Source organism: Bubalus bubalis, chromosome X, assembly GCF_019923935.1.
Source record: "Bubalus bubalis isolate 160015118507 breed Murrah chromosome X, NDDB_SH_1, whole genome shotgun sequence".
Classification (NCBI taxonomy): Eukaryota; Metazoa; Chordata; class Mammalia; order Artiodactyla; family Bovidae; genus Bubalus; species Bubalus bubalis.
Genome location: NC_059181.1, coordinates 112,734,356 through 112,762,348, shown reverse-complemented (window position 1 = coordinate 112,762,348; position 27,993 = coordinate 112,734,356). Strand labels below are relative to the sequence as shown.

The 27,993-nt window shown below is 43.3% G+C and overlaps 1 protein-coding gene across 9 annotated transcripts in view; it reads right to left on the bottom strand.

Moving 5' to 3' along the window:
• The window catches only part of AFF2 (AF4/FMR2 family member 2), a 539,621-nt gene extending 512,883 nt beyond the window's left edge, over positions 1-26,738 (bottom strand). For 8 of the 9 annotated variants that reach the window (XM_025275774.3, XM_025275776.3, XM_025275777.3 and 5 more), the window contains exon 1: positions 26,383-26,738. In XM_025275774.3, coding sequence (XP_025131559.3) covers positions 26,383-26,429 — 47 coding nt within the window. In that variant the 5' untranslated portion in view covers positions 26,430-26,738. The remainder of the gene's footprint in view (positions 1-26,382) is intronic. The other variant, XM_044937079.2, reaches the window with a different exon arrangement.
• Between the last annotated feature and the right edge of the window lie 1,255 nt (positions 26,739-27,993).

Genomic DNA, 27,993 nt, shown 5'->3' with positions numbered 1-27,993 from the left:
TCATGCATTGGAGAAGGAAATGGCAACCCACTCCAGTGTTCTTGTCTGGAGAATCCCAGGGGTGGGGGAGCCTGGTGGGTTGTCGTCTATGTGGTTGCACAGAGTCGGACATGCCTGAAGCGACTTAGCAGCAGCAGCATAGGTGAACTTAAGAAGTAAAGTGAATTACCATGTTCTGTGCTCTCCGCCTGGCACAATGGTTACCTGCTCATGCTACTTTGGATATATCAAAGAAGCTATAATCTGCAGTTACAGGACTATTTACCTATGGTTTGCAGCATCATCATTTTCATGGGCCACCCAGAGGCACATGGTCACTTTAGAGCTGGTAAAGAGAGGCAAGGGAAGGGGCAATGTGTATGTACATTGCCCCTCAATTGTTTTTCTGCAGTCCAGAGAGGCATGAAGTCAACAGGAGAAATGCAATCTAGAGGTCGGCTCATCTGAGCCAAAAGCAGAGTTAAGGCAAGCAGTCAAGATGGCCTTGCGCATGTGTGCTTAGTCAAGATGGCCTTGTGCTCAGTCACGTGTGACTCTTTGTGACTGCATGGACTGCAGCACACTAGGCTCCTCTGTCCCTGGAATTCTCCAGGCAAGAATACTGGAGTGGTTTACCATGCCCTTCTCCAGGGGATCTTCTTGACCCAGGGATCGAACCCATATCTCCTGTATTGCAGACAGATTCTTTACCCACTGAGCCACCTGGGAAGCCCCCATATAGGTTTGTATCTTCCATTCAGTTGTCACATCTCTTTAGTTTCTTTCAGCCTGGGCAAGCTCTTCTGTTCCTTTCTGGTTTTCATGACCATGACAATTTTGAACAATGTAGGTCACTTATTTTGTAGAATGCTTTTTAATTTGGGCTTGCTGTCTGAGGTATCTTCAGGATTAGATTCAGGTTACACACGTTTGGCAGAAGTGATGTGTCCTTTTCAATGCCTCACGTCAGGAGGCATATGAAGTCAACTTGTCTTAATATGAGGGTGGTACCTTTGATCACTTGAGGAAGGTAGTATCTGCCAGGATTCTTTACCCTCAGATTACTATTTCTTCCTCCTGACATTAATATATGTTTTGTGGGGAACTACTTAGAAATTATGTAAATATCTCATTACTCCTCAAACTTTCAACCACTGTCTTTAGATTCCATCGATGATTCTTGCCTGAATCAATTTCTCACAGTAGTCTGGGTTAGTACATGTGGACTGAGCACATAAATAAGTATACTGTGGATAATGAGAGCTAAGTTTCTCACTTTTATAGAAGGGAGTTACAAGTAAGAAAAGGAGGAAGACTGCAATGTAGTAGTATGTGTTTGAAATAGGTGGTATCCCTATGTCAATATGGTATTTATATATATATATATATACACACATACATATATAGAAACATATATATACATATATAGAAACATAAGTATGTGTATACTTATACATATGTATGTGTATACACATATGTGTATAAGTATGTGAATATGCATATATAAATATCTCCTACCTGTGTCTGCAGAGTGGCTTAGAAATTATGACACTCTGGTAGTAAAATGCACACCTGGCCCCCACATTTTGTTCTCTAAAACCATTATCCAATAAAAGGAATCAGGGGTCCTAAGAGAAATGGCTGATTTCAGAGCTGTAGCAGAGAAGCACATGATGAGCCTGGAGCTATTTTTTATGCCAGAAATTAAGTGTTCAAAGGACACAGAAGCCAACTTGAAGGTGCTCCCATGCATGAAGTCTGAAATAATTTATACATCAAACTAAAAAAAAAATGAGGTTGTGGCATTGTACTATAGTTTTGTAAGATATTATTATCATGTGGAAAACTGGATACGGGTACACAGGATCTCTCTATATTATTTCTTGCAACTGCAAATGAATCTACAATTATCTCAAATTTTAAAAACAAATGAATATAACTCATGATAGTACTATATATCTATATATTAACTGACTGAATAAAATAATAATCCACTGATTAAGTACAGAAACAAATCCAAGAGTGAGCTTAGAGTAGAAACCAAGCTTTTTGCCCATTTTTCCTCTTCCGTTTCTGCCAATATTTTCTTGTGCTCTGAAGATCATTTCATTGAATCAAAACAATTCCTGCAACTGCTCTAATAAACATCTGCAGATGTCACCAGATCTAAGGGTTGGTCTCTCTAAGTTGTGACTGGTATGCCTTGGTGATTTCAGCGTCTTGGAAGTCGTGAACTTGGCAATGAAGATCTGGTACTCTGCAGAGGTTCTGAACATCACAGCACTCAGGACTTCCAGATCCTCATGTCATTTTAGCCTGCTAACTCTGGGTCTTCATACACACATATGGAAATATAGTCCTGTTGCTTCCTTAATTCATCTCCAAACTGGATGAATTATTCAGAATGTCCTTCCAGTCTTCAGCTGTGGATTTCACAATTCGTTTGTTTGTCTAACATCTAAAATCTTAATAATTATGGCTCAGATGTGATCCCTTTCAATGATACTAAAAAACACATGAGTGTTAACTTACAACCTCCATCTCTTTATAGTAGTCATATCTATAGGTAGATAGTGTTGAAATCTATAGCCAAAGATCCAATATCTATTTATGAAGTCTTCCATTCAGATTATTTAAATATAAACTATTTCTATATAATATAGATAAGGAAAATGCCCCAATCTGACTAATGTCACTGTTCTCTCTGAAAGTCGGCTCATTCACTGGACTGAGATTATCACCCACATACTTGTACAGTGGCAGTTTAGTGATAAGTGTCTCAATTTTGTTTATTCTTTATAAGCTTTAACATTAGCCAGACCTTTTTGATTAAAGTCAATATTAGCTGTACAATATTGACATTGGCTGTAGTTTAGATTTTAAATGTTATGTCAAAGCTCTTTTAATGTCTTATGTTTGGTTATGGAAAGGAAGAAAAGGAAGGCAGTGACTGACTATTAAATACACTGTCTCTCTCACACACACACACAGAGACACACACAGAGACAAATGAAATTTTTGTACTTACTTGCTTTTATACAGTTAGCATGGCCAATATAGCAGGAAAATATTACTCAAACTATTTCTTCCTAATAGAATTCTGACATCTCTGTTTTTCACTTTTAACAAGCTACAATTACAACCGCAGTTGAATCTTTCTGTATGGGTAATTTGCATTCCAAAAATACTAGAAAATTCAACTGACCTAATTTCTCAAAACTCGTTACTTTAGAACAACACTCAAAAGGGAGAGGTGCCCACAACAGTTGTCGACAAGTTGACTGAGTACTTCATAAGTCGTGGCTCCAAATGGTGATGTGGCAGCCACAGCTCCGAGTCAAGAAGACATGCATGCTGCTTGCTGCTTGCAGAAGCCTGGGTATAAAATGCCTCTTAGTTTCCGTATGAAAACAGCCTTGAGAATGAGAAAATGTTCTTTACACCTGGCTTCTTATGTAGTTGTAAGTTTGTCAGTTCAGATTTTGTCTCTACATTCCCTTTATGGTGGAAATATTCTGGAAAATTTGACACGACTAAATGTGCATGGAAATCAAGTATCCAGGGATCCTTTTTTCAGTCCCTCTGTATCTTTATTTATGAAAACGTTTTCAATTGAGGAGAGGGGTTGTGCTAGGAAAAGAACTCAATTCTACAGCCAAATTCATGAGTGAGACTGACACTTTAAAAATAATTTCCTTTGGGAATTCCATATGGTACATTTGGAAAGGCAAATTTTAATACTAAGTTCCTGGGGAAGTACTTATCTGAAAGGCAATGAAGAAATGAGAAGTAAACTAAACCATTAGCCTCCCAAAATAGACTATTTCTGGAAAGTATAAAGTCATACAAAGCCTTCTGGAACAATATTTATAAAATGGGCAAATTAAAAATGGATAGGTAAAAATATATGACTCCTGCTCTCCCTGGGGGCATTTATGTACTTTTTAACCTCCCCTCTCCCAAATTGAAAGTCTAGGTTAAAGTCTGTAGGAGGGACACAGAAAATTCTCAAACCACCATCACCATGATGACCACCTCAACCACACACAGAGTACTTTAAGTTATGTTGCTGACTAGTACTGAAATGCTAACAGTAAGTTTAAATGGCAAGAAACAAGGCTCTTCTTCTGTGGTCTCCCATGCCTTGAATGTGAATCACATTGACAGCTAAGAGCCACTTTCAAAATCAAAGGGTCCGGTATACAGAAGAGAATTCTGTCCCCTCTCCCACCCTCCTCCTCCCGGCCCAGATGATGACCCTCAGGAGTATGTTATTTCTTTCTCAATCTGGAGGAACTGGATCCACAGATTTTCTGAAGCAGTGAGAGGGCTGAAATCTCTGCTATGAACTACACGAAAGATAAGCAAAGAAGTTATAATTCACTTTTAAACTTGAAAAAGTTTAAAGCCACCAAGGAACAGAGATTAATATTGGGGGATTATTTTAGGAACAGGCATTCCCAAATTTTTCTTTTTGCATGAAATCAGACCAAGCAGGCTTCGACTTTGATCTGAATTTCAGGACCCTTCTTATAAATGGCTGCTAACATCTCTATCTGTGCTGCAAGAGAGCTATTTTTGCTTGAGCTCCATGGTATATAATTGAAGTCAGAGTTTTAAATCACTGGGCCATCTGTCCTTAAGCTGTCACCAATCATACATGGAGGAGCATATGTATAATGAAAATAGACTGACAAACTTTTTGAGTTTACATGCTTCTGAGTTAATTAATCCTCTGTCCCACACATTTAAGAGATTCTTTAACAGTATGTTTGATGAATCGATTTAATTACATGAATGGGGTATGTGTGTACGTGTATGTTTTACAATGTCGCTATCACAAATCCAAAGGAAACCATGCAGTTGACTTAACATTTTTACTGAAAATGAAAATATATCATTTTAATCACATACAGAACCTAGATCTATTGGCCTCGTTTTGCTCATTTGGTTATTAATGTTGAAAATACATATTAACATTAACAGAATAATATCTCACTTTCATCTTAATGAAGATTTATATGCATATACATCACCTTTGCATTCCACAAAGATGCTGCCAGGAGCGAGTGTTTTAATGACTGGAGTCAAATTCCAATTTCACCAGAGATGTTTTCTGCATGTTCTCATTGACACGAAATTTCAGTCTCAGCAAAGTTCAATGATTTCTCTGTGCCTAAGTTTCTCTCTCTCTCTTTTTTTTTTTTTAGTCTGTGTGTGTGTGTGTCTGTGTGTGTGTGTGTCTGTGCGTGTGTGTGTGTGTGTGTGTGATGACATAGTCCGGTTCTTTACACTAAGGCATTGGGATGGTTCATAAATGAATATATGCCAAAAGGCTTAAGTTGCAATAAATGAACATACAAACATGATCATATCAACAAGATAGGAATATCTTAATAAAATCGGGTTGCTGAGGGTTTTTGGCAAAAACTGGGACAAAGTTAGTGATGCCACTAGCCTGAATCACTGGAAATACACATGAACCGTAAGAAACAGTGCAATTTTACAATGCAAAGGAACTGCACCAGCCACTGTACATTAAAAGTCTTTTGAAAGACCTGATTTGCATTTAAAATTGGATGCCTACTCGCTGTAGCCCTAAAACAAATAGTAAAACAGTGAGTACGAAACTGACAAAGTCCTGCAGCATGGTCCCCCAGCAGGAAGGAACTGAAGTTTTCCCTCAAAGCCTTTTTTTTCTGTCCTTTGTAGACATGAGGTATGCCTGTTTCCATAAACAAGACAGCGCATGCCCACTGCTTGAGACAAAATGCCCGAGAAAACACAGAGAATGTGAAAATGTGCTTATCAGCAGATGGGTTAGAGATGACCTGGTCATCATGCCCCACACAAATGGGTACACAGCCTTGTCAAGTGCTCCTGTGACAGCCACAGGGTTAAAGATAGTATGCTGCACACCTGCAACTTTTGGGGAAGAAGTGAAGACTTGAGGTCCAGTGGGGTAACCCAATTTCCTCTTGTCATCAGGACAGGTGGCCAGCAAACAGCAACCACAGTTTGACTCTTTTGCATGAGTTTTTTTCAGGGCACACTTAGGAAAAGAACAGCGGGGGAGGCTAAGGGCGTCCAAAGGCATGCTCAAGTCCCTTGGGGCCCAGGGAAGCCAGCTGTGGGGTCTGGACAGCCCTCAGCACCCCAGGCAAGGTGCCCTGGCAGAGATCACAAGGGAAACTCCCTGCCCCTGTTGACTGCCCTGATCTGGCAACGGCATGAACTCTGCAGAAAAAGGATGGAACAGAGGGGACCGCAGGGTGGTCACTGGGGGAGCAAGGCCTGGTCCAAAGACGCAGTTCCTTCCCAACCTGTGCTCTCTCCCTCTTCTACACGGAATCCACACACTCAGAAGCAGAAAAATGAGAATTACAATGAGGTCCAGTCTGATTTGAAATATTCAAGTGCAATTCCTCGTGGCCCCAACTGAGAACCTCAGTGGTCACGTCACATCACTGGCTCTCACATCAGGACAAGTCCAAGGACTGGCATTAGCAAGGTTGGAAATCCCTGAAGATCTCTCTCTCTCCTTCTCTCTATTTCTCTCTCTCTCTCTCTCTCTCACACACAAACACACACACGCGCGCACGCGGATATATAACTTGGTTCTAGACCTTCTTAATGTTTATGATCTAGAGTGACTATGTCTTGTTAACAAAAATGACCTCATATGAAATATGTTTAAGTGTTAATTCCTGAAAGCAGAAATACTATTTTTTTATTTACTTTAATTGGAGGCTAATTACTTTACAATATTGTGGTGGTTAAGCGAACTTTTTAGCAAGAGAAAGACAAAAGTGCCCCACCCCACCCCACAGGCTGCAGAACCTGAGTTACACCTGAATGTACCTGAAGCTGGAGTGTTTGTTAGAGGCTGCACTGGGTTTGCTGTTAGCCAGTCCTCTGTGTTCTAAGAGGGGGCAGGGAGGGTGACAGTGGCACCGTCCAAGGCTCCCTTGGGAGGTTACCTGGTCTGGTATTCTGCCTCTACCCTCCCTTGCCTGTGCCTTGTAAGGCCAGCTTCTCCCAAACCACAGCCCGTGAGCAGGAAGCAGGTTTAGGGCCGTGTCTATTCAAAGTTCATTTCCAGTGCGTAGTAGGCCACACACAGAAGACAGAGTGCAGCGGCCTGAGCTGTGGGTGTCGCCTTTATGCTCCACTCAACTGTTTGACTTTCACACAAAGACTTCTTCTCAGGGGCGCTGTTTGGGTCATTACAGAATGGGCTTGTCAGAGGCTTTGTAATTGTAACCATAAACAAATTACTTTAGGAAAAAGACCAGAGCCACCAGCAGCCATCAAAGAGATTTGTCAAGACTGTTTCTGATCATTTTATATCAGATTCCTTATTAAATGGAAAAAAAAGAGAAGTAACTGCAGGTGAAGTGATAACCATTTTTGCAAAAGCTTTAATGTCTACAGTAAAAGACACACTATAATGAGGCATGGAAGTTATTTCCACTTTAAGACCTTTAATTTCAGATGGCGAACTAGGAAAAATGCCTTCCCTCTGTGAAGAGCTGAATGAAAGTTCTGGTAAAGGGGAGTCAATTCCCTGTTCTGTTTTAATTTATTTAGAAAGCATTCTATTACATTCAAAACAGAGGCAGCTGAGCTAGTGTTAAGAAGAACCAAAAGAGGCCTGTTAGCTGTAAGTCTGGTCAACCCAGCATAGAAACATGGCAGCCCAGTATCTGCCACCTGAAGACCCCTGACACACTAATGAATTCAGAAGTGAACTTGATCTGTTTGGGCATTTATGCATCATATTTTATCCCCTGGCCAAATACACCTTTCTTGTGGGAAGTGGGAGGGAGGTTGGTGGGAGGAGTTCTAAAAAGCTTATTTTTTTAAATGCACAGATGCTTCTAGAACATCAAATGGCTCTTACAAACAACATTTTGATGAGTTAAGTGTAAATGAATCAAAAACATATGGATTACATTTCCCTCTGAACACAGAGGGGTCTCAAAATTAAAGAGGGGGAAAAGGGCTTGAGGCGACATGCATTTGGGTTTCCCTGAATGCAGAAGTGTTTGAAAATAGTTCTAGGCAGGCAGTAGGCCCAGAATGCATCCTGGACATTAATGGATTTTATAAATTTGAAAAATGTTGGATAGTTAAGGTTCCCTCTTTGAAGCATCTCAGATGTAAGTTTGTTTTATATGATTTTTTTTCCCTTCAATGCACAAGTGTTCAGGGCATCTGGCATTGATTATGATTATTTTATTCTAAAAAAAGTGTTTAAAATAAAATAATGGCATAATTTGTTTAGACAAAACAGTCCTCAACCAGACAAAGGCTAACAGAGTAAGAAAGGTTGTTTGTATATACGGGGGAGGGTGGTGGGATAAGGTATCAGGGCCATATATCTTAAGAGTTCAAGTTTCACAAAAGCCTAGAATCCGCAGCTAGCTTATGGAGGCATGCACGTCTGTGTGTGTACAGATATGTGTATATATACATGTGAGTGTAAGTACATATATATATATATATATATATATATATGCACACACACACATATACACAGATAGGTAAACATTATTAACTTATTTCCTTAGATAGGTCTTGAATGGCCCATTCTACTGCTATATGTGGAGTTTGTAGCCATGGACACAAGGAACAGTTCAAATCCCTCTTTGAATGTTTAAGTTCTCTTTTTATCATTTTTGCTTTCTTAAATTTGTAGTCCCTTCTGCTTTGTATTATTTTCACATCTATACAACTGGAGGACAGAAAGTCACTACTAGCCAATCTGAACTGGAAATGGCTATCAGGGATTTCACCAAAAAATGTGTTTAAAGACTGCAATATTTATTCCATGATGTGACAAACCAAGATGAAAAAGATGTGTAGGTTTTATTTCACAGATACACAGGAAGTGAGTGGAGAAGAAGGAGATAAATATCCATTCTCCTTTGCAGAGGATGTTGACGCATCACTCCTGACCAGAGAATGGTCAACACCTTCTGTAACAAGTCTGTCAATAGCAAAATGGAGTCAGGCTCCAGCACGAAGCCAGGAATGCAAAAGTGAGGAGTCTGGACAGAGCAGCCACTAGCTTCTCTGCCTCTATTTATATAAGGTGCCGTTAAAATGCCAATAGGAGGCAATAGGAATTAATAGGCTCCATGTGTTGAGCTCACAAATGAGCCAAGAAAAATTTTAAAAGCCTATATGTGTCAGTGATTCCCAATCCTTTTAATTAAAACTTTTTTTTTTTAATTTGGACTGCTGATGCTATTTTCATGGTTTGTTGTATTTTATGTGGCAGTAATCTTCTTCATGTTTTCCTGCTCACATTTCCTCCCCCAAATCAGGCAAAACATTGTGAGCTCTCTATTTTTGAAATTTAAAGTGAATTTAAGGTGATCTGATGTAAGCATTATTTTCTGACAATTGCAAGCTTGAGATTCACAGCCAATGTGCCCTCTGCTGCAACTTTTCTCCTGAGGAATTTTAAAGCATCATAAAAACTCAGCAGTTGAAACAACCTCAAAGGTCATCTAGTTCAGCCTTTATCTAATGCTGGAATCCCCTCTACAGCATTCCTGATAAGGGTCATCTAGTCTTAGCTTAAATACCAGACATGTATACTTCTCTACCTAAAACTCCACAAGGTAACATCCACTCAAGTGGAAAGTGACCTGACACCACACGCTATCCCTTCCCCTCCCCATCAAAGTGCAGTCATCTGTGGGGTCATTGCTCTGGGCAGAGCAAAGAAGACTCTTATGCTCTTGAAATAAATGACCCACAGTCATTCTGTCTCTTGTGGGAGGGACAGACCACGCCAAGCACTGCAAATACAACAGACCACAGCCCAATTGCATACAATAAACTTCTTAATGCACAGGCTGTCATCTGTCATCCACACTGATACTCAAGGTGGCCCTCTGGAAGAACACAGCTGGCTCTGTTTGGTCTTATTAGCAAAATCCACCCTCCAGTGCCAAGACTTGCCCAGAACAAAATGGAATCTAAAGTTTCTTTAAAAGAGTATTCACCCAAGTCAAGACGAGTCTTGAGTCTGGAATCTAAACTGAATATTTCTAAAAGGCATTTGGTAGCAAAAAAAAAAAATTCATCTTAGGATGCCCCATGAAGAGCTGTGAAAAAGATGAATGAAAAAAATTCTTTTCCAATTTAGAGTCCTTTTAGCAAAAAGACTCAATACTGTACAGCTGAATTCAAAAGTTGACAATAACTCATCAATAGTGCAGTACAGGAAGTGGTTTGCTGAATATTGATGGAAAGGTTGCAGTAATCAACAATTTGGTGCAATGTCATAGGGGCTAGATTTTGACTTAAGCTCCCTCTCATGCAGCAGGTGGAAATAATGAGTACTAGACATTGAAGAAATTACTCAAGGCAGTGCTGGGTCAGCCTAGCTTCCTGGCAGCCAAAAAGAAAGCCAGATGCCCTGTGCCATGCGTTTCACCATATGATTGATGACTCAAACCCTTTCAGAACAGTGTCTTTGGAAATGGTTTGCTGTGGCTCCAGCCAATCCTCTTTGTCATGTCAATCTCCTTCATGTAAATCTCCTGCAGGAATCAACCAGGGCCCTGGTCCTGAAGGCTGGGCAAGGAGTATCTGTTTTTGTCATCTTAAAGAGGGCTGTAATCCCTGCAATTGGAAGGATCTTCAGATGTGACCTTGGGTGCCTTGAAGAACCAATGGACCTCTGCCCAACTCTCATCCTGGTTTAAGCATTTAATGATCTGGCTCCAGGGGCCATGTAGGCAATGGCCACATAAGATCTCCATGGTGGTGGTGGTGGTTTAGTCACTCAGTCGTGTCTGACTCTTGCAACTCCATGGATTGTAGCCTGTCAGGCTCCTCTGTCCATGCAATTCTCCAGGCAAGAATACTGGAGAGGGTTGACATTTCCTTCTCCAGGGGATCTCCCTGACCCAGGGATCGAAACCAGATCCCCCCCACATTGCAGGCAGATTCTTTATCATCTGAGCCACCAGGGAAACCCTAAGATCCCCATAACACTTAAGATTTTACCCATTGCAAAGGTTTGGCTGTGGCACATATTGCAAGGAGAGTGGGACCATTCAAGAATGTAGGGTCAGAGTGCGATGCTATTCAGATCCAATCCCTATCTTGGAACAAGATGCTCCAGCCTGCCAGGCCTGGCCACCTCTGCTCCACATATCTATCCAGGGACAACCATGAGTCCCTGCAGGTCATTATCTGCATACTGGAATGTTCCACCCTGAGAAATGAGAACACAGTGAACACAGGAGGGCTGCCCTCAGACCCAGGAGGGCTGACGTGAGCCAAGGCAATGATACGTCCTTTGTGTGGCCTTCAGGGAAGAACTAGAACCAAGGGCTGGAAGCTTGAGAGGCCTTTTCACACAGATGATGGAATGTGTAGCTGAACTTCCTAGATAGGAAAGAACTGGCTGCTTTGACAGGAGGTTTTATTCTCCTCCCATTTTCTGGTTTGCTTTTTGGGCTGACAGAAGCTGGGTAAGCACTGCTAGGGAGAGCAAGGGAAGGGCATGGCCAGAGAGCTGGCTGAGGCCCTCACCGAGGCCCCATTCCCCTGAAGGTCTGAAGCTCTAAGACAAGCATGGGGACATGGACCTGGGAGCAAGTGTTCCAGAGAAGCAGACACACCTCTGCTCTCCCTCCACCATCACACAACTCTAAGGAGTTCACGTTGATTCATGAAAACTGATCCTATTTCTCTTTAGATTTTTATACCTTTTCCGATTCTTATAATTCAGGTTTTAAATGGGAGATTATCATTATGGAAAAAAAAAACTGAGGCACACAGAGAGCCTTAATTTTCTGCTTAATTGTCATGGAGGAAGGCTTCAATACCCATTGTCTATTTATGAAAATTCTGCCTTATTATTAAACTCCATCAACACCAACAAGTGTGGCTTAATTTGCCAAGGCAAAACGGCTAGAATTTCCAATGTCTTTCCATTTCGTTGAAAATGAAGGTCTAATAATTTGACAATTTAAATTCAAGATGCCTTCTTGGATTTTTAAAACTGATGGAGCATAAATCTCCATTAGCCACAAGAGTTTTGGACCTGAAACTTGGAATTCATTGAAATAGCTAGCAAGATATTAAAGGCTTCTGTCCCCAGAATATGTCTTCTTTTTTCTTTTTTTTTCCAGTGAGGAAACAGAGCAATTTCTCTATTACCCTTTCAAAATAAGCTTACGAAATGTAAAAACTGCTTCTTTTTCCTCTGAAAAAAAAAATGTTTCCTTTTGTCAAATCTTCTCATTCAGTGTCGGCTGCCTCATTCACAACAATCTTTTAAACATTCCTCTCATAAAATGCATAAATAGTCTTCAGGAGAAATTAGTTAAATGGCTCCCAGAAAGCATTGTTGTTTTTCCCCTTTCAAAAAACTGCTGTAAGTATCCCAGCTCACTAATAAAGGGTAAACAAGTCTGAAAATTTATCACATGTAACAGATATGATTAAAAGGAAGACAATGAGGAGGTCAATGACGCTCATGTGATGGGCAGTCCTGTTCTCAATGCATTAGACCTACCCAAAGAAGGGAATAAAACTGCAGCTACTAAGCCGTTCATAGGAATAAATGTCAGGAATCCAAAAGGCAGAGACGGAAGGGGAGGTGACAGAGCACTAAGGAGTCAAAAATAACATCAGGCTTCTCCAGGCCTATTGAGAGAGAAGCCCAAAGTCACAGGAGAGGCCGAGTGAGTTAAAGGATCGATAATATACAGGCCCATTCAAGGTGGAACTTCCCCACCCACAACCACACCACCAACATGGCTGGAACTCCTTTTGAGAAAAAAGTAACATCAGAACTTCATTCAGGAAATCCAGGTGCTGGAACGCATTTGAACAAACACGAATTCACAAATCTCCATTTCATGACCTACCAGCCATACCACCCCACACAGCCCACAAGGTGAGGCCCAAGTTCACAAGTGAGACTGGGACACATTTCAAACTTTCATAGCATGTGGGGAATAAAAGGAAAGAGGAGACTGCAGAAACCTGGAAAAGTAGCCCTAACACTAGCATTGCCCCTTTTCTTCTGTTTTTGGCAACTTTTTGTTACCAGTATTTACACCTCTGCAGTGTTCTGGGTTTTTGTCATTGTTGTTGTTAAATGAATGTGTGTCCATGAAATAATAAAAGCCACAGGAACCCCCGATAACTTGGACCATATCTGTGGAGTCATGTAGGCACATTCACTCAGTTACTCTTCCCCTTTCTAATTCCTATGAACAACAGAAAAAACAAAATTAACTAATTAAAGCTCAATGAAGATTTATGAGGGGACTTGTTTCCCACCTTCTGCCCCTGTAGCTGGGTGAGGCAGCTTAACTAAAACATCTCTGAGAAATGCCATGAGCCATGAAGTTTCTGACTCGCGTATCATTTATGATACCCCTGGGGAGCGAGCCTGCCTAAGAAAACCGAGGCCCGGCACCCCATAAGGTTCTCATTACAAATAGGAATGTGCCAGGCCAGATGCACTGGGGGTTGTCAAGCTTTGCAAACTCTCCCCACCAAAAAACTCATAAATTTTGCAGAATATATTGCTTTTCCTTGGATTTTTATGATTATGTTCAATTTCAGGAAACTTACCCCATACTTCATCATTTGCCTTCGTTTTTTAAGAGTTATTTGACGTCCACAAAGTTCTACGGGCTTTTTACTAATCGTGTTTTTCAAATCTTAAAAATATAAACCTACATATTTCCAGCCAGCCATGAATTTAAAACCTCCCCCGCCACCTTCCAATTTTGGTGTGCAATTGCAGGCTGAGCAGATTTCAAAGTTTTTCTATTAGACAAACTCACCTTTCCATCTTCCATGGAGGTAATGAACCGAAAGAAAGATGACAATAACAGCGATCAGAGAGTACGAGGTAGTCACATCTCGGGCACTAAAACTGGATGGTGGAGGTGATGTTGTGAGGCATTCACAGCCCAAGGAAAAGACTCCCCAGCTCCAGGGTCAAGGGTACAGGCATAACTGGTGGGCCAGAGTTGGTCTGGGCACCTAGGCAAAGTTTGGTGTACTCTCACATTTTAACATGGTAAAGTGAATTTTAGGGATTTTAGTGCTATTTTACTAAGTTTACTTTTCATAATACATATTTAAGATTTGATACTTAACCAGTCTCAAATTGGTTACCAACTTAAAATGCAATCTTTCAGCTGATTGTGTATTAAGAGCAGCAATGTCTATAAACACTTGTGCATCTCGCTGTAGCAATGGCAGTTCTTAACGCTACACCCAAAGCAGTAAGCCTTCTTTACACACCCAAGAAACCCAGGGTCAGGGCAAGGCCTACATGATCCAGTCCCCTCTGATGAGATATGTAAAGATCCCACTCTACTACAAATGTTCAGAATAGGAAGACACTAGGGAGCCAGATGTGGTCCTGTGCTAAATCAGATTAGGAGAAGCAGACAAAATCACAACTTTATTCAATGTGTCATTTATCCTGGGTGACTAATGCATTATTTGTATGAAGTTAAAATTGAGCTTTGAGAAACTATGAAATAAATCAAATGCCCTACTTTATGTAATTTTAACAGACAGATCCCATTAGGATTCTACTATGCGTAGCTGTTGGTTAAAATCATTGACCAGTATCCCTACAAATTAATCAGCTGAGGTAATGCTGGTGCTGCTGTCACCATTTGCGATGAATCTACAGTTAAAATTCACTTTAACTTTTCAAGCCTCTTGAGATAGGTTCATCACATTTCAATTTTTGTTCAAAATAATGTGAGTAACTGCAACTGTTTACAAAGGCCTGTATGGTATAAGTCTGCCATGGGTGTCATTTTTCAATGGCAGTAGAGTGTGCACTGGCATTTCATTGTAATTTCAGGGTAAAATGCTAATCAGAATCCAGCCATAACGGTCTTCATCATTCTTGATAGGAACTTTATCCCTCGCAGTCTGAATATACGTGCACCACTGAAGTTTAAACTGTTTTAGAATTGCAAAAAACTAATGAGCCAAAATGTCTAATTATACCAAAAGGGATATAGTTAATATTTAGCAGTTTTTTTTTTTAAAGACTGTCATGGCTCTTGCGTTCCTTCTGGATTGTTAATACTTGGATATGTTTCCTTTCTGATATGAGACCTAATTTATTAAAAACTCATAAGTACCTACAATTTCTCCTCAAAATATGTACCTTAATGTCAAGCTAATTTAACTGTGTACTTTATCTCTACAAAAATGTCCTAGATTTCTTTAACGCCTTTTATCTTTCTTTCTTGACTTGAATCTCGTGACCTTTAAATGTATACTGTAAAAACAATAAATAGCATTTAGAGGGTTCCCCCCCAAGATTAATTTTAATTAATCTTGAAGTTTGAAGTTACCCATGAACTCTGAGACAGCTGATGTCCAGCTCTTTGAAAGCAGTGGGAAAAAACATCTATCTTCTGGGGGTGCTTGCTCAATAAGGTGATGTGTGTAAAACATGGAACACAGTGCTTGGAAAAATGCTACTTGTCTTATGCTGGCACTCAAACCATCTTACAGAGTGCTGCAAAATGAACACACAGGGAAACGTTCCTGCACATCCTTGAGATGAAACTTCAATCTGAATCCTTCAGTGGCATAAATAGAAAATGTGTTTGGTCTAAAAATATGTTGCACGTTGCATGTGTGTGTTGCTCAGTCATATCTGACTCTTTGTGACCCCATGGACAGTAGCCCACCAGGCTCTTCTGTCCATGGGATTCTCCAGGCAAGAATACTGGAGTGGACTGCCATTTCCTCCACCAGGGGATCTTCCCAACCCAGGGATCGAACCCATATCTCCTGCATCTCCTGCACTGGCAGGCAGATTCTTTACAATTGCGCCACCTGGGAAGCCCCAAATATGCTAGGAAAATCCAAATCCCAGGTTAGCCTCCAAAGCAGGAGCTGTTTTTAAAAGAAAGAAAGAAGGACAAAAAACAAATAAGGCATCTACCTCAGAGGAGTCCATGGTATAAAAGTGGGGAGAAAAATATTGGGCAAATGTTGAAGGCATGTTCTTCTACCACCACCCACCCCCCACTTTGAACTAGAGGAAAGCCTCATTCTGGTGACAATAACAATTTATGACACCTTTTTTAAAAAAAAAAGTTCACAAAATTACCCTCACGGTATTGTTGTAGATACTAAATGTAGGTATACCTCGCAGAAAGAAAATGCTCTGTGTAACTATCTAAAATCACAAAACTGGTAAGTTTAGGGTTGTTAGGAGCGATTACTCTCATCAACAAAGAATTCCCCGCAGGATTTCTGGCAAGCAAGATGCACATAGAAAGACTGACTTTATAAAACTTTAATAAGCATGCTGTTTCAGGAACATATCTACCTGTACCGGCCTGTCTGACCACCGTGATTTTAGCTCTTCTCTTAGACCTCAGTCTGCACCTCCCAGCTCTGCTCACAAAGCTGATCACACAAAACATTAAGCAGGTTACTGTATATCAAACAGTATACTGTGTGCCACTGTTCTAAGCAGTGAAGCTGCAATAGTAAATCATATCACCCCCAAAAAGACTCCACCTTCATGGAGCCCATATTGAATGCATCTTCCTCCCAAGCACTGAACCTCATGCTTACACCAAAAAGGAGCAGAATTGAGTGTCTCTTGCTGAAGTAGATATCAGGCCAGTTAGATCTTGTATATGGTTATGGATGAAAACCCGATGCTGGCTTGTAAATACTAAAGAAGAGTGACAAAGGCCTCGTCAGCCTCGTCCGCTGCCAAGCCCCACGGCACGGAGGGCTTGCCACTACTTTAGCATCTCTGCCAGGGTATTATCATGGGCAAGCAGTGCAGTGAAGGATTCACACAGCCTGTGTGTTCATTTCAGCTCTGCAGCCTACTCTCAGTTGCTGACCCTCTCTGTCCCAGATTCCATGCCCTGCAAAATGGGGAACTCAGAGAACAAAAATCAGAGCCTGTCACAGAGGAAATGCTGGCTCTGATTGTTATTTTCACTCACTATTATTAATATGACTTATTATGATGGCTTCCCACCTAGACATAATATTTGGAAGACCTAGTGCAATGCCTGAATGACTCAGATAAGCAAAGGACGGTGCACCTTGGATTGGCTTCATTAGGCTATTACTCTGGGCCAGACACTAACTAGGATTACATCAATAAAAGACATGTTCTCATCCCTCTAAACAACTCAGATGCACTGGAAATCTAGTCAGGGCAGCATGGCAGCTCAGAGGAGGGATATCTAACCCAATGGGGCAAGAGTATGTGAGTTTAGGGGCAGAGAGGCAGAAGAATTATAGCCAGTGGCTTCTCCAAGACAGAGCTCAGATTCAAAGGAGGAGACAGCCAGACAACGAATTATTTGGTGGCCAAACAATCCATTATAAACATAGAGATAAATGCCAATCAGATGGTACCAAGGCACCAACTTACCCTTTAGGGGGAAAAAACGGCAAAAGGAAAAACATCAATACACACCTTTCAGAAAAATAATCTAATAATTTTTTCAAAAGAAAAAGAACAAAAGAACAAATGTATCCGGGTACATCTCAAGAGCCACAATATACGCATCTTTCAAAAATAGCTACTTTGCCAGCAGTGGTGCCAATTGACAAACATTTGTTTCAACTGATTCGGAAAAACAAACTTTAATTTGGTATTTCTTTGAAGAATGCTTGCATCAATATTTACATAATTCAGACAGTTAAATAATTGTCCAGAATTTTGTGGTTATCTCACAGCCAATGGTGGTCAGTGGGTGATGACAATACTCTGTTCACATAGCAAAACATAACTTCAGCAATTATGTGATGACTGTGAGTGACTACCCAGCCAGATAACTGTGGGTCCAAAGACAGCTGTTGAACAGCAAGTGTTGGCTGCTCCTGGTCTTCTAAACAGCCCACATTTCTGGTTTTCCATTTCACTCTTGGCCTTGAGGAAGACTGCTTCTCCTCCTCTAGCCCACAGTCTCTCTCTCTCTCCCTGAATTCCTACTTTACTTACATCCATGTCCTACTATTTCCCCCAAACTAGTTCTACATTCCAATGTCAAGTCAGTGGGGCCAGAGATCACCTTCTACGTTCCTTTCCTCTCCCCCTAAGAGTGACTGCCTAGCAAAGCACTGGGCACAGAGCTGATACACGAAGCAAACGCCTCTGTCGTGCATGCTAAGTCGCTTCAGTCACATCCAACTCTTTGCAACCCTATGGACTGCAGCCCACCAGGCTCCTCTGTCCATGGGATTCTCTAGGCATGAATACTGAAGTGAGTTGCCATTTCTTCCTCCAAGGGATCTCCCCAACCCAGGGATTGAACTCGAGTCTCTTATGTCTCCTGAAGTAGCAGGCAGGTTCTTTACCACTAGCACCACCTGGGAAACACTGGAAACCATTCTGGACAGAGTGACAAATACTGAACCAGGGCACAAGGGCTCCAGACCCGACCCAACAATGTCACGTGTGGACTATACATCCTTGGGCAAGTTATTTCCCCATCCTTGGCCTCAGTTTCCTCATCTGTACAATGAAGAGGCTGAACCAGATGATGGTGAAGCCCTCCAGTCTTGAAACAGGTTCAAGGAATTGATTAATATCTACACACCTAAGCCAAGACTTCTGCCAGCAAATAAGTAATGGCTAATTGATGAGACCTCTCCAGGATTCCATGGCACTTCATCAGAAACATCCATCAAGCTGGAATTTAATTTAGTTACTGTGGCTGTGCCGACCTGGTGTGAAACCACCAGTCCCTTTGGAAAATTAATTTATTAAAAAAATTCATTGACTGACATCCTGGAGGGAGAAATAAAGCCTCTGCAATTGCATTTCTCATTGTTCAGCAGACAGTTAGGTCATCCTGTACATATTGCCACAGTCAGAAGGTTAAACTGTCCTCAAAACACATTCCTTCCAGCAGGGTGGTTTGATCAAATCATACTAGAGACCCAAAGACCAAGGAGACGTCAGACTCCTAAGAAAGTTCTCCTGGTGACTATTAAAACCCAGGCTGCCACTGCAGTGCCACTACAAGATGAGTAGGATTTTATTTTTTATTCATATAAAAAAGAGACCATTTCAATGCTACTGACAGGACATATGTGGCCTCCAAAACACAAAATTTGGATTCCAGAAATAGGGTTTCATCAATGCCACCATACATACCTGCTATTGAGATCTGGTTTTCACTGAAGCTGGTCGATAATACAGACAACTGTTATTTAGAAATCTAAGAAAACAAACCACTCTTTATGGGATGGAAGTGATGTGTTTCTTCTTTTCCTTTTCTCCAGTAAAATGAACATTGAAAAAATAAACAGATGAGCGATTTCAAGTTTCCCTAGCTATTTCCCAGTGTGTGGCCTTTACACCTTCCAAGACCAGCACACGCCTATCAAACAACCACATCAAAGATAACTTTCAATCACTGGCTGATTTTCTTTTCCAAATGAAGCAAAATGCACAGGTATATGAAAAATAGCATTCCATAAACTAAGCAATCCATAATAAAAATCAGATTCTAGCTGGAGGGCTAGTGTCAGCTCTGCTTAAATCATGCCATTTTATTTAAGCACTCAGATTATTTTTCTCAGCTCAGTAAGTAGGTGGATGTTAGCAGCTAAGGTCATCGAAAAGATTTACCTTAAAATAAATTCAACAATTCAGAGCTTTGCCCTCTCCATGGTATAAAGTGTGCTTCGCTTTGAACATGCATATAAAATTTCATTAAAGTGCAACATAAAAGTTTTACATTAGAGGAACCCAGTGCTGGACCTTTGTTTAACAGTCATGATAATTTATGGCGTGGATCTGCTACAGTTAAGTAGAAAAACAGCCTTCTCATGATGAAATACAAGTCATAAAGGCTGAAACTCAAGGAAAGCTGGAGGAATCCCAAGCCTCCGATCAGTCAATTCTTCTTCAGATTTTTATCACACATTCTTCTTTAACGTTCTCCACACAGATTGAGACACAATATAGTCCTGGACCCCTCAACCTTCAAAGCTGGAGTTTGCAGTTCTAAGCATATCTTAGAATTTATAGGAATCTGGTTTTCTTTTTTTAAGCACACGGGTAAGTAACAGGAGTTCTAATTTTGCCTTTTCCTATTAAGCATTTTTTGGGTTACCATCATTCTTTCTCATTCCTTTCCTCAAAAGAGACCAGCCTGGCTAAGAGACCTTCAAAAAATTACAAAACAATTAAAACACTATCAAAGAGGTAGAGAGGTGGTATTACCACCAGAACTTTTGCAACTATCTTTGAAAGACAGGAGTATTTGCATAGACCACTCTTGGAGCTGATGGGGTTCTCGTGTTAACAGATGTTTCTTGAGCACCTGTAATGAAAAAGGCACTGTCCAAGATGATGTGAGAGGGTGTGTGAATATTTAAACACAAATGACTTAATGCAACAGTAGTGACACAGTGAAAAAAAACAATAAACAAAAATCCTAAGACCATTCACACACTGAAAACTTAGGCAAGTCAGTTAACCTCTCTGAACTGCCATTTTTGCCATCTACAAAATGAAGCCAGTAAGACCAGTCATGGAAAACCCACAAGGTTATTGTGAGGATCAAATCAAATGACAGATGTGGTAAGTTATAAAGCTTTGGAAAGAAATGCAATCTACCCCTTACACCCAGCTTTGAGGCTTCCAATTAAGTAGACAGATATACCGTGGTCTTCTTTAAGTTCAAGTACTGAATCTTCAAAATTAGGGTATTTGAACTTAAATAGACAGTTCTCAAGGATTTGAGTTTTGCCATATATATATGGAAATTATATATATATATATATATATATGATATATACTATACATATATGAATGGAAAATTACAATATACATATATTATAATGTGCTATTCATACCTTCTCATTAAAGAAGCATCCATAAAAAAGTGCTAAGAGATTGTATCATTACATAAACTGCTCCTTATTTGATTAAGAGAAAAAAGCAGAGTTCCATGGCTAGTTGATTACATGGTCATTCCACAGCAATTTTTTTACACAAGCATAACATACACAATCCAATCCGTTTGTTTCAGTGAGAGCCAAATGCTCCAGCTCACCCAGTAACAATAAATATTAGGCGATAATAATAAAAAACAGGCAATGAGAGTGTGTGGGAAGGCAATTAAGCTGGAAAGTGGGAGACGTGATTTCTGATTCAGCCCTACCATTGATACAAATCAGGCTGTGTGAACTTAGGTGAGTCAATCAACCTATCTAGGGCTGTTTGTTCATCTGGAAAATGGGAATAACACCTGTGCATTCTGATGCACAATGATGGAAATAGATGATGTACAAGGAAGGATGGCACCTGTTGGAAAGGCTCAGACAAGATGTCAGTTGCTGATGCAGACTCAGGGGTCAGCTCCATCTAGGCTGGAATCTGAACTGCATAACTGAGGAGCCAGTGCCTCCATTTCTTCATCTAAAAATGGAGGTCATATTAGGACCCATCTTATAAAGTTGTCTAAAGGATTAAGTAAAATTGAGTATTTAAAGCACGAGCTACTCAGTCATGTTTGGGGCACTGAGTAGATACCCAAATAACAGCAACAATGATGATGATGCGACTTATCACATACACGGGTGAGACACACACATACACACACTCCTCAAAAAGATTTCTCCAGATTGTGGTCTTGAGTTCTTATATTAGCAATAAACTTCTTTCTATTCTCAGTAAACAAGTTTTTAAATCTCTTTCTTTATCCCACAGGAATCAGAAAAAAACAAAATTAAGAGTGAAAAATGTACTCACTGTACCAATTGTTTTGTCTATGTGACAAGCTCATCAAGTATGTGGCAGTTTCCCTTTCTGAGGTACAACCTACAGCTATAAGCTCATGGGAGTACAGTTCCTAGTTTGTTCCAGAGATGGCCATTTTATTGGGCTTTTATGATTTTTTCAATTGTGTTAAATATGTGCAGATTCTGCATGCAAGCAATAGTCTTAGCTAAGAATAACGGGCATGAAATAAAGGTTCAGCACATTAAAACCACTTCTATTCAACAATAATTAGCATGTTTAAATACAATATAATTTTTATCCATCTACAACATGCTTAAATGTTTGGAATCTTGTTTATGTCTATAATGACAGATTCATATTTGAGGCAGTCATTTTCAATCTTGATTTGTATATTTTAGACTTGTTAAATGCTTGACTGAATCATTAGCAAAACAATTCATGTATCATTAAACTGATTTCTAATATGAGATAATTTTCTTCCTTGTCCAACAGACATGCCTTTTAAGATTTACAGAGATAGTATTTATTCTTTGGGGGGTTTTAGCCGGGTGTAGAGCAGACCTTATCAGTAGCTAATTTCACCACCTTGAGTCTTACTCTCCACCCCACCATAAGCTCAAGCTCAAGCGGTTTTCGGAATGAAAGCTTAGACACACTGGAGAATGAATATTGTACCAGCAAGAAAAAAGAGACCACTGACTGTCTCCCTTTCATTGGAAAACAAACAGAGGGAAAGGGGGAAAGATAAATAGATGCAGGTAGAGAAAGAGAGACCCTGGCGACCTGTGGGCCTTGGTCAGAACAAGATCCAGGGGCTCCCCCTCAGCCCCCTCCACATTCCCGCCAACCCCAGGTAGAGGTGGGCTGCCTTCTCAGTCTCTCCCTGACATTCCCATTCACCAACAGGCCTCTGCCATTCTTTCAGAGGATCGAAGAGAAGGAGGCCTCCCAGATCTGTGCACGTAGAACGGGCAGAGGCAGCCGGGCTGCCGCCATGCGTGGGCCATGCCCAACTGAAGCTGAAACAGTTCACTTTTGTCTGGAGAGCAGGGTCCCCGCCTCCCACAAGGCTGAGGGAACCTGGGCAAAGTAGGGGCCGCTGGGGCAGCGAATGAGGGGGAGGGGAGGGGAAGCCTGGCCCGCACATGGCCCCTTCCCAGCCTCGACAGCCCCACACAGACCTTTGAACTTTCTATTTATCTAACAGTTTAGTGAGTTTAACTCTCTTCCTGTATAACTGCCCATTTGCAAGCTTGCCTCTAATTAGGCTACTTGTGAGACATCACATAAAAACTACAAACCATGGATGCTGGCCTCTGTCCTTCACAGGCAGAAAGTCGGCCACTGTCATCCTGGCTTAACTACAATTGTCATCAAGCTTTGGAACATGGTGATTTTGCTCTCACGGTGATTTGCTTTTCCATTTTTATTTTTTAGTGTGAGCCCCTTCCTGTATCTGTCTTCCCTTCTTTCCTTCCTTCTGTCTTTCTTTTTCAATAATAAAATGATGATAAGCACCCCTGCAAAGAACCTCGGCCTGTCACAAAGCAACATCTCATCAATACGGGAGGGGTGCCTGCCGACAGAAAGGCTGGACACTTGGCAGGCCCTCAGATCCTGCTGGTAAAGGAGTCCAAATCTAGCCACGTGATCTCCAGACACCTCAAGAATTCATTTACTGGGTTAGCAAGGCAAGTGTACGCAATGATTTAAATGATCAAATTTGATTATTTTTTCCTTTATCCTTTTTTCACTTTTTAAGAGCAAGTGGATACGTATCTTTGGTGCACACAGCCATCTGCACCTTCCTCTTTTCAACAGAATGGTTCATATTAAATTCAGACACAGGTGAACACTGCTCATTCACCCAGAAATCTTCAAGAATGAGAGCTTTGGCCCTTTAATCGAGTCGAGAGCATGACCCATTAAGAGATTCTTGTCGTGTATGAAGTCCAGGGCTCTGTTCCGTTAGCGCCGAGCACTCTTAGCCGCCCAGGCTGGGAAGTGTCACCCATGCCTCGTCCAGCCCATTTGCATTCCTCCTGAGGAATGTGGATGTTTCTAAATGGGCACACACTTTTTGTTTACTATAGTCTAGTGTCTGTAAGTGACACATATGCCTGTTTCTGTAAAGTCTTTCTCCATTAGATCTTGGAAGATGAGTTTGTTTTTTAGCTGGCCTGATCCGGTTATTATGTCAGACATATAAGGTTGTGGTAGAGATGGCTCAGAGCTCTCTGTTCCACAAGTGAATGCTGAGAAGAGGTCCAATGGAAATGAGATCCTTAACTTGGCTGGTGCCTTTTTCCTTCTAGGCCTCCTTGGAAGGTTTGGGGTGGGGAGCAATGGATGCCATGACTCTAATCAACGACTTACTCCACAGGAGGGGAAGTAAACATGTAATGAACACGCCATTGCCATGCTCTGGATGTGCAAGAGAGTTTGGAAAGGTACAGACTTTCGTTCAAGGCAATAGCAAGCTCTTTAGTTCACACACTATTCACATTTCTGTTCCTTTTCTCTGTGGGGGTGCACAACACACAGATGCACAACCACAGCATTACAAATGTTTACAAACACAGATGTAGAAAGAAGCTTGCCCCTCACAATCGAAGGAGAAATTTTCCTGGAACGTGTGCACAGAGGGAAAAGGCTGGCTGATTTATGCAGACATGTTATACTAATTCATCAGTATTCACATAATATCCACAGAGTGTCTGAGTCCACATGTTTCTTAACTGATGTGGCACAGTTAGGCATCTAGAGGAAATTAGGTTTTGCATTTTCCTTAATATAATAAAAGATAGTTTCCAAAAAGGGAGAGAGATGTATTCTTCTGAAAAGACAAATCAAAAGAGCCCACCCCTTTAAATATGCAACTGCATGTGCCTAAGATTAAACTGAAATTAAAATAGTATAATAAACATGTTTTTAAAAAACCTAATACATTGTATATATGTTTAACATTTGAACTACGCCCACAAAATCAATTATAACAACGTCTGTTAATGATGTTACCCACACCGTATATTAGGCAAATTGTATGCAAATAGTAATGCTGTGGTTATCAGGTGCCTGCAAAATAAATTAGTGAAACAGAGTAAAGGCTGTGTGCAGGAGCGTAATATTTAATGGAGCAGTAATTTTATTGTGATCTTTACTTTTAAATAACAACAGCGTGGTTATTAAAAATTGCAAAATGTTCTTCTGCAGAGCTGATAAAACCCTGCATGGTATCAAAAATGCCTTATAGATTAATACTGATACAGCGTGATTTGTGGCTTCAAGGATTTACCCGGAATTGCTATAAAATAAAATGTTTTAAAGTTCTGGTTATCTTGGAATTTCAACTAAAGGAGTCATGATTGGCATAATGAAGCTATTGGCTAAGAGTGTGACCCTTTTCTAAAGAAGGAAATTGCCTAAAATATCACATCAGCGAGGGAAATCCTTGTAAAAATACACAGCATTCAGAGTCAACGGCTGCCAGGAGTTTAACGTTGCAAAAGATTTCGCACTGCCGGTCGGTACTATAGATTATTCCAACTCCATTTAAAAAGCCAATAGCGAAGTGTGCAATTCTAAGTCTAAGGCGCTACCGCAGTGCCTTCCCCTCATCTAATTCCATAGGCTGCGGGGGCAAACTGATAGGAGAAAATGTTATGACAAATGAACAGTGATAACGTTGGTGCAGGAGGTGAGGCTTTTGTAAAAGTTAATAGATATGTGCATCGCTGTTGATGCACGCGCGCGCGCACAGCACGCAGAGTAACAACTTTCCAGCTCTCAGTCACCTCTGCACCGTCTTTCACAGACAGCCCTCTCGGCGACAAGTTGACGGTATTTGGAGAAGAGCTGACTAAACCTTTGAATCCGATCTGGGTACCCATGACACAAACGGGTGGCTGCCTCCCAGTGGGGGGTGGGGGGCGGTGGTGCGGACAGGACCCAGGGGTTAATGAAATGTGCTTTGACTTCGGAGCAGCCAACTTTAGAGGCCAACTTCAAAACCCCGCAATACTGAAAGCCAACGCCGCAGTCGGCCCGGACCCCGGGGTCCCCCGCGCAGTGGCCCCCGAAGCCGCCGCCAGGATCCCGATTGCGAGCGGGTGGGAGGGAAGGTGTGCACACCGCACCGCGCGGGGACCGAGGTGGCGGCGGGGGCGGTGGCCGCCGGGGACGCGGAGGGTCGCCGGTGGCATCTGGCCGCTGCCTGTCCCCCCGCGACCGCCGTCAGCGTCGGGCACCTGGGAAAGTTGGGGGCATTTCGAGCGGCAGCATCCGGTGCGCTGGGAGGCCGCCAAGCCAGCTGTTAGGGGAGAAAATCCCGGGCGGAGGTCGCGCAGCTCAGACCCCGGACAGCAGTGCATCCGATTTGGGCCAAACGCAACTCTTCGGACTTGGAGTGCAAAGCGACGCCTTCCGGACCCGCATTCCCCCCTCATCTGCACCTACCCCCACCCGGGCACCCGACCGAGGAGTCGCGGCGGCTGGGGCCAGAGGTGGCCGAGAGCAAGTGGGAGGGCGTCCGGGGCGCCCCCCACCAAGCCCCGGCTCCTCTTAACAAAGGCGGAAAGCCCAGCCCCAGCGCGGGGACCCGCGCCGCAAAGGGGAAGGCAAAAAGCAACACCTACCACTGCTGTTCCAGGTCCCAGTCCCTGAAAAAGTCGAATAGATCCATAACGGCCGGGCGGCGGCGGCGGTGGCGGCGGGCGGGCGTCCGTCGCTGCTCGCGGCGGGTCTGCGCGGCTCTCGGCGCGGCTCGCGCGCTGCTCTCGGCAGTCCGGCTCTCCGGCCCTCCTGCCCGGCTAAAAGTGCCCGGGCCGCATGGGCGGCGAGGGCGGGAGCCGGAGGTGCCGGGTCCTGAGCTTCGGGGCGGTGGCGGCGGCGGCGGCAGCGGCAGCAGGCGGGCAAGTGCCTGACCGCCCGCTCGGGTCTGCTCGGTCCGCGGCTGCCCGCGCGCCCAGCGCCCCGACGCTGCGGCGGCAGGCGCGGCGGGCTCGAGCCGGCGGGGCCGCCCGCCTGGCGGGCTGCGGGCTGGCGGAGGCGGTGGCGGCGGCAGGGGCGGCCGGGGCAGCGGCAGCGGCGCGGCGCGGCTCGGCAGCCGGGGCGGCAGCGGCGGCGGCTGCACAGGCGGCGGCGGCGGCGGCCGCGGCAGCATCACACACTTACACACTCACAGGGGGCGGAGCCTGGACAGCCCGAAGCCGCGACATGGAGCCGGCGTTATCATCCCCGGATCTGGCAGGGGCTCGCCCCTCCGTCCGCGCCGCCCGGGACCCCCCTCTGTCAAAATCAGCTGGTGGGAGCGGCCGCAGACCGGGGGACTCTCGCCCCGGGGCCCGGCCGGAGGGGCAGCTGCACTGAGGCGGGCGGGGGCCCGGCGGGGCCAGGCGACCTGCTTCCGGAAGGAGAACCTCTCTCGGAACCCCCACCTACTCCCACCCCTGCGAGTTAAGGTTCGGAACCCGAAAAGAGCGCACAAAGTGCCGCGGGGATGGGGGTCCACCCCCCGCTGCGGCGCGCACAGTCCCTGCCCCGGGACGCTTCTTGGGACCCCCGACCACTGGGAGCAAACTTTGGTGGGCCTGAGCATCCCTCGGCCCCGCAGCGCAGAGCCCTCAAGGCCAGGAAGAAGAAGGCGGTCACCTTCACCTTCCCCGGCGCCGCTTGTCTGCACCCAGGCCGGCCAGGCATGCCGCAGTGCCGCCGTGGCCGCACTGCAGGGCGCGGTGCGCACCTAGTAGGTCCGCAAGCTCTGGGCCCTGGATTCTGTAGGCTGCAAGGGTCGGCATGAATGACCACCCTGGGTGATCCTCAGGTTCGCCTTAGGACCCTGGAAACTGGGTGGCACTACCACCTTCTAGGCACAACCACCACGTGCCTTGGGCAGAAGGCGTCAGCACTCCCTACTCTGGGAGATGGGAAATCCCACAGAGTGTGCCCACTGTCCCACCCTCTGGCTTCCTGTCTCCCTCTGGCCAGAGAGTCTCTCTCTGCGTGCAGCAGCCTCCCTCCCTTCAGCCTCCACTGGTGGTCCAGGACCGGTGGACCTCTTTAGCCAACACCCTTGGGGAAAGCTTTCCCGGTCTCTGATGCCCAAAGCGGCGTCAGAAGGGGCGGAGTCTGACACTTCGGGGAGCAGGAGCACCCGGAGTCCCAGACCTTTCCCAGGTCCTTGCGCAGGCAAAATAGTATTGGCGCATCATTGAAATTCTAAGGTGAGGACCCTCTAGCAAAGCGGT